At 38.1% G+C, this 7,516-nt stretch overlaps 1 protein-coding gene across 1 annotated transcript in view; it reads left to right on the top strand.

The window, feature by feature from the left end:
* KYNU (kynureninase) overlaps positions 1 to 5,094 on the top strand; it is a gene marked incomplete at its 5' end in the record, with an annotated part of 11,823 nt that extends 6,729 nt beyond the window's left edge. Inside the window, 2 exon segments of the mRNA XM_010149153.1 lie at positions 4,146 to 4,244; positions 4,999 to 5,094. Of these exon segments, the coding sequence (XP_010147455.1) occupies positions 4,146 to 4,244; positions 4,999 to 5,094 (195 nt within the window).
* Positions 5,095 to 7,516: the final 2,422 nt, after the last annotated feature.

The raw sequence follows: 7,516 nt of genomic DNA, 5'->3' as shown, positions 1-7,516 counted from the left end.
GAATGCCGTAATGTAAAGGTGAATCTCCCAGAGATTTTTCAGAAGGGGTGGGGAAAAAAAACCCCTAATAGCCTCTTTGTGGTTATACTGGTATCCGGGTAGATTCATGAGCTAAAATGTCATGTATTTAAAAAGGAAAAGGGATTCAGCCCGAAGAACCACTTGAGTACCCATAAGACCTGAAAAGCATGAGCCAGCTCTGGTTTTATTTCCCTACTGTCAGATATAATCAGCTCGATGTCCCTATGGGTTTTCCCCCTGGGTTAGGTGATGTTTATGTGTTTATACAAACCACTATGCAACATACTGTTATACCACACTTAAACCTCTGTATATAGTAAATATTTACTTGAACAGCTACAAAACCAGTGATTCATGAAGATTTTGCTGTCTTAATATTGGTAAGAGATATTCCTGTACCCTGTGGCTTTTCTTGGTCTGAGATTTGGTTATCTAAAAGCCCAAAATGTTGGATCTTCAAAAGAAATTGGCTCCTCTCCCATGTTCCCAGGTCAGAGCTGAAGTCAGGAGCTGCTGTTGGGTTAGAAGATGAGGGCAAGAAAAGAACAGCTGAAACAGAGTCATTAGCACCTGTGTAATGTGTATGGGCACACTGTATGTGTTTGGTGGCATCCAACCAGCCTCTGTTCCCAGGCTGATGAGCTTTCAGGACAAGTAAGTGTGTGGACTTAAAGATCATATCTCCTTCAAGAGCTTCTGGACCTGATGAAACCAGCAGTGCTTAGAATGATTTTCTTATATATGGCATATTATCACAGAACAGCTGGAAGTTCTTTAAAATGTATATTAAAAGTGGATAAACCCAAGAAGTCATGTTCATAGCAAAAATGGAAGGCTTCCTTTCTTGGTGCTGAAGGGTGGTGAATGACCCCATGTTCCTGAACAGAAAATGGGCTGAGGAGAGCTGACAAGCAAAAGAGTCAGAAGGAGAAAATACAAGGTGGAAGTGTCATTTGAGGAGGAAAAAAAAATCACTTGTCAGACAGAGAGAAAAGTCCTACACAGATGGTCTTAATAATTCTTTTAATGTACAATTGAAATAAAATCCTGCAGTGTTGTACCTTATCAGGGCTTGGCTAGAGATTTGAGCTGCAGGCTCAGGAGGTCTGGAAAATGTCCTAGGATTCTTGAGGTCAATCATTTATGAATTAAGTTACTGATTTCCTCTTACATTTTTTAAGCCAATTTCCTAAGATTTCTACGTACGTTAAGATTCCTCCCAGAGTGAAAGCTCTGCACATAGACAGCTTCATTAAGTCATTAAATATTAAATGAACTAAATTAAGCTTGAAAAATTACCTCAGGCTATTTTTCCATCTTAGTCTCTCAGATAAATCAAAATTACTACGTATTGTGCAAGAGACTCATCAGCAGGCTGAAGAGGATGTAACAGTTTTCCTTGTTTCGTACTTTTGTGCTTGCTCTAGAGGATGGAGGGGTTGAGTAGTTTTTTTTCTTGTACAAGTGAGGAAATGGCTGGCTTTTAGGAGACTCTAGCTTTCAAATACAATTTCATTTCATAAGTTATATTGTACTTTCCACTGACTCTGTATCATATGTAAAGTATTTTAATCTCTTGAGTCCCAGTAGGAAGAGCTTTAAGATCCTTCATCTTCATTTCTTTTCCTGTCTCTCTTTTTAAATGTCCCAGCTTTGCTGGTGTGAAGCTGTCATTTCTCTTCCTCTCTCCAAATGTCATTGTCCATGCTGAGTTGTTACCTGCTGGTTATCAGCAGCTACCCAGACACTTTGCAGAAATGACTTTTAGATGTTAAAATAAAACGGAAGAGGCAGGGGAGAGCACATGTCCTCTTCTTCGCCCAGAGCAGATGGAGAGCTCTGTGTTCCCCCTAGTCTGGGGAAGTGATGTTCCCACGCAGTCCCTGTTCTGCGTGGCTTGTGCAAGGAGAGCTGTTTCAGTTTGTTTTACTTTTTTCGTGCAATCTGTGTGGCTAAACATTTGCTGTTGGTGCGACTCGAGTGCCAGACACCTCCCTGGGGGAAGCAAACCAGCACCACCCATCTTGCAGATGACAACTCGGACAAAATGGTACGAGTGGGTGTTTCCCAGACAATGTGGGAAACCTGCCAGTGCTGAACCCAGATTTTCAGGCTGTGTTAGTAAGTTAAATAGTGCCCAGTAGGATTTACCAACCCATTCTAAAGTGCTGGGGAGAGGTTAAAGCCACTCAGGAAGATGATCCATGGGTGGCATGTTGGTGGCCATTCTGTTTTGAGGGTTACTAACCCATGATGTGGCTGCAAGCCAATCTGGGCCAGTTGGTGTCAGTGCCCAGGAAAGTCTGTGTGTGTTGAGGTTGCAAGTATAGATGTGGCTATGGAGCCTCATTGTGCTACTGTGACTGCAAGGGCATCCAATCTGCTCGTGTCCTAAAGAATCCTTCCTTACCTCCCATCTACTGCGTTTTCCTAATTTGTCATCTTGTGCTCGACTATATTTTTTTTAATAGAGTTTATCACTTACTGATAGGAACAGAACAACTGATTTTAACACAAAACTTGCCATAGAATTAAATTTCTTAGTCTCTTTTTTTTTTTTTTTTTAATACAAGCAACTACTGGGTTGGTTGGTTTGTTAATGGATGGCCAGACACATACATTCTGCAAGACTCCCAGCATATCATGTTGTATCCTGGTTTCCACTGCAGCCAACTAAATTCTCATAGCTATTCTTCAAAAATGTTGGGTGGGGGTGTCGGTACAAAAGGATACCTGTAAATGTTTAAACCCAGTCAACTGAAGTTTAGAGGTTAATGCCTTCAAACACTGTGAAAACCTTCTCATTCAATAGCAGATTGGCTTTAGTTTGCTGTAGCTTATTCCTCTAAACCAAAGGCATTTTATCCCTGAATGAGAGTATTCCCATGGGCGTTCAGTGTGCTTCAACTTCTCTGCACTAGCTTCACCTTTTCAGCTGATTTGTCTTAACTCGCTCCTGAGCGTCCCTGTGAAGACAAGACACCAAGGGTGTGACGGCTAGGCTGTTTATTGGAACTCTGGTTCTGTTTAAGAGAAAAGGCAGTGACTTTCCTTCCCATCATTTTGGAGCAATTTCTGAAGCTGGTAACTTCAGCAATGCCTCCAGCAGAATTAATGTGTCATCTTCTTAAAATGCTGCTTCATTCAAATAGTTATTTAGTTTATACAGAAGATTAAATATACTAAAACACTGTTTAAATAATTTAGCTAAATCTCCCTTTGTGCAAGAAACAGCAAGAGATCCCTAAAAATTTCCTTTGTTTTATTATTGGACACTGATTTTTCTGAATCCTGTGCTCTCACTCTTATCCCTACCATGCTGCTTGCAAGCAGGCTGCTTGTGTTTTAAAAGAAAACTGCAGAATAGCATTTCATCTGTAGTCCAGGCAGAAAAGGCAGTTTTAGTTCTCAGCGTTTAAATAAATAGCAAAGCTTGGAAGAACTCTTTCGTTTAAAAATGCTGCCATCCAGTGGTTACTCTGTAAAAATGCGACTTTTTGTTCTATACATATGTGGTCCTTATATACCTTTTTTCTTTTTAATTTTCCCCCGGTGTCTTATGCAAATTGCGGTTAGAAAAAATGCAACAATTCTCACAAAGAAATTACAGAATGCTTTTCAACTTTAAGTTGCAAAAATCCTTAAAAAGCAATGTGTTGCATAGGATATCTTACCTTTGGATTCCCAAAGAGTAAGATCCTCATAATTTAAACATCAGGGAGACCTTAAGTACAAGTTTGTAGTGGAACTCAATTGTTCATAAATGACTGGAGTCATTTTGTCTCTGCGTAGAGCTTGTCATGCTATACAACAGTTTGAAATAATGCCTTTATTTTGAATACTTATTTCAAGTGATTCCACTTTATTGCAGGAGATAAAAAAACCCCAGACTTAGGCATGTAAACCATATCCAAGCCTCCTTGGAGACAAGCCCACAAACAATTAATGATTTCTACATTTATCTGTGGTATAGAAAACTTTTTTCTAGTAATAACTCAAAACAGAATGGACTTGATAACATGCCTGTATGAAGAACAAGTAAAGCTCAAATACATTCCTTTCAAAATAAATTTATAATGATGATTATCTTAATAAGTAGCATAACAATTTCCTCTTTCCTGCAGGGATGCTTTGTTGGATTTGACCTGGCTCATGCTGTTGGGAATATAGAACTTCATTTGCATGACTGGGGAGTAGATTTTGCCTGCTGGTGCTCTTACAAGGTAACACAGATTCATTGTTGGAGACTATTTTCCATAATGTCACTTATATGATGGGTCAGAAAGCAGGCCAGATGAGTAAGAACTGCACCTGAAGTGTTGATCAAGACTTTGCTGAATCTTTGAACCAGTCAGTGTGAGGAGATGGACACTGACTTTAGTGTTGGTTTTGGTCTGAGAGGTTCCAAAAAAGTAATAGTGGCAATGACCTGCAAGGTCTTGCGGATGCAGGATGAATGCTAGTGGTGGTTAAACATCAGCTCTGAAGTACACTTTGCCCTGCAGTCACACTAGCAGAGACTCTTTTCTTATTTCTCACACCAAGAAGGTCTTGTGACTATAGGATTTCCTCAAGTGGTCCCTAAATAACTTTAGGTCTTGCCTAAACTCAAATAATTTCAGATCGTAGAAAAGGTATCTTTAGCTACTTTGACTTCTCTTGAGATTTAAGACTGTCAGATGAATTGTTTGACTTTTCTGTATGTATTAAGTACAGCTGAAGCATGTCATAAGTTTTCTAGACTTTGTCTGTTAGACTTCAAATATCATGTATAAGACCAGAAAGATATTTTTAGAACTCATCTGAAAAAATATATTGGCTTTTACCTACATCAGCACTTTGAGACAGATGTTAAGAACTCCAGTTAGAAACCACTAGAAATGTTAAAATTGGCCTGTTTAGTAGAGTGTGGGAAGGAAAGCTATATTTTACAGATAACAAGCACAACATGTGTCCGTGTTGATTTATTCTTTGCAGTATCTAAATTCTGGAGCAGGAGGTCTTGCTGGTGCCTACATTCATGAGAAGCATTCCCAGAGTATTAAACCAGCGTAAGTATGTTTCTATACCTAAATTAAAGATGCTGTGAAGTTTAAATGGAAAAGTTTCTTCCCTTTGGGTTGAGATCTGAAAGTGAGAAAGCATAGAGATTCCTAGTCACAGACTGTGGGCGTGTGTGTCTATGTGTATATGTATAAATGCAAAAAGAAATTCCCTGCTTCAAAAAATTCTCATTGGGTTAATATTTGTTACTGACTTATTGCATCAATGAAAAACATAGTACAAGATTAAATAATTTGGTTACCTGGTTTTGTTACATCTGATGAGTTGTTTTATGTTAATTTCAGTAAATTTTAAAATTGTTAATGTACATGCTCACATTTTAAATATCTTTCCTCCTCAAAGTCTGCTATCTGCTCTAAACTAAATATAATCATAAAAGAAAGTGCATGTAATATTAAAAACAAGTAACCTAAATCATGCCTGTGAGACTCTTTAATGTAAAGAGAATATTTAACATCTTCCTTTAAAGATGGATTTTTTAAAAAATCATTGAAGTCTTTGGTTGATGAACAAAATCAAAGACAATTTCCACTCTGTGCCTAATAGCTCTTTAATACTGGCATGTTTTCATTAAAATTATATCCACTGGTAAAGCTAGGAAGCATTACATGGAGATCTGTGTTCTCAAAGATTGTATAATCCATGAAAAGCTGTGCTATCAACTGAGGTTAGCTGCATTAAAAAAAATACCTGTTCTTTAAAATGTGATATGACCGTATGCTATGTATATTAAGAAGGATAGGATTAATACTTTTAATGCACTGACAAATGTAAACATTTCTTTCTGGCTGTAATGTTTGGAGAAATTGCTGGCACTTACTTTTATTTTAGATTGCAGAAGGCAAACTAAATCAGGTTTCAGAGAGAAATAATATTATAATATGCAGCTTTGCTGCACTATGTGCTGGTTTCAGACTGTCTAGACTCCCAGAAGATAACAAAATAACACTGATAAGTTCTTCTCAGCCACCCGTAACAGAAAACTCATTAGGATGACATATGACCTGTTGTGAGCTGTTTCGATCCTCACATGTGAACACTGGCAAAATATTCCAAATATCTGGATATTAGTCCTGGAAGGTTTGGTGTTTTTTTTCTTTCCCTGTGAGCCAGCTGCAGGCATCGCTCTGACGGCCAAACCTCTGGGCCCTGGCTGTGGGGAGCTGGGAAGATGCTGAGCAGTGAAAAAATGTGACCCAGCTAGGAATCATACAATAGCAATAGTAGGACTGAATAAAATCTCAAGGACTTTGAGACTTCTACCCTTCTTGATGAAAATTTGAAACTTCTGTGAGGGTAGTAGCTTGTATTGAGGCAAGAGCTTAAATTAATTTTCCTGAACCAGCTTCTTCATACATAGTCATTAACTTGTGTACTGAATCTGGATGTTGAATGTCTTAAATACAATTGCCTATATGAAATAGGCTTTTTCAGCCTGAGGCCCAATTAAGGGTGTCATTCCCAACTTCCTGTATAGACCCTTTGCATTATTTAATCATAGTTATTTCATATTTCCTGAGATTTGATAATCACTCATCAAATTGTTTGTAGTTAATATGTTCTGGTTGCATTACTTTTTCTTTCTTGTCCGTATCAACCAGCCATTTCAGGTCTACAAATAAGGCAGTGAGACAAAGGAGAATTTGTCTATGTCAAAGTATTCAATTTTATAGCTGATTTAAATGCAGAGCAATTTGCTGTATGTTGTACAATCAAACAGAGTGGAATTTAACTGCTCTGGAAGTTGCAGTTTTTATGCTGTATCTAAAACAGCTTTGCCTGTCACTTGAATCAAGGATGACACCCAGTGGTCAGACAACATCATTCAAAAACAGAAGCACCAAACACTGTTTTTGAGCATCTCAGCCCACACATAAGTGGGTAATTAAATTCCAATCCGGCTGATATCCTTTTGTAACTGAAACGGTCTGAAATATTGTTTTTAACTCATGGTCAATATTATGCAAGTCACTTTTCCCTTGTATATAGATTTCTTTAATTTGTCTCATCCTTCATATTTTCTGCAAGCTATTGAGTAGGTAGTTTTATATCAAAAGAATGCATTGTATTTTAACATAAAGATGTATGTCCTGCCCATAATTCAGAGAGGTAGACCGAGGCTGGGGCAAAAAGGACTTAAGTACTTCCTGAAAATTAAACAGCTCAATCCAAAACTTTAAAATTAAACCCTGAAGCCTGGCTACTGCCCATCACCAAAGGCATTTAGGTATTTTATTTTAACTTCTACATCTGTGAATATGCTTTTTAGCTATGCCCAGAGTCTTGCTAATACCAGCAGCTCCATCCAGGGCTTTCTCCCAAGACAACAAAGTACTTGTTTACTGCGGCTTGCTTTTAAAAATACAACTTGTGAAGGAGTTATTTATTTAATAGCCTTACTACCAGCAGCTAGGTCCATGCTGAAACTGCC

The sequence above is a fragment of the Eurypyga helias genome, unplaced genomic scaffold (genome assembly GCF_000690775.1).
Source record: "Eurypyga helias isolate BGI_N326 unplaced genomic scaffold, ASM69077v1 scaffold45003, whole genome shotgun sequence".
In the NCBI taxonomy this organism is placed as follows: Eukaryota; Metazoa; Chordata; class Aves; order Eurypygiformes; family Eurypygidae; genus Eurypyga; species Eurypyga helias.
Note: the sequence above shows the minus strand (reverse complement) of the source record. Positions and strands in the feature narration are given on the sequence as shown.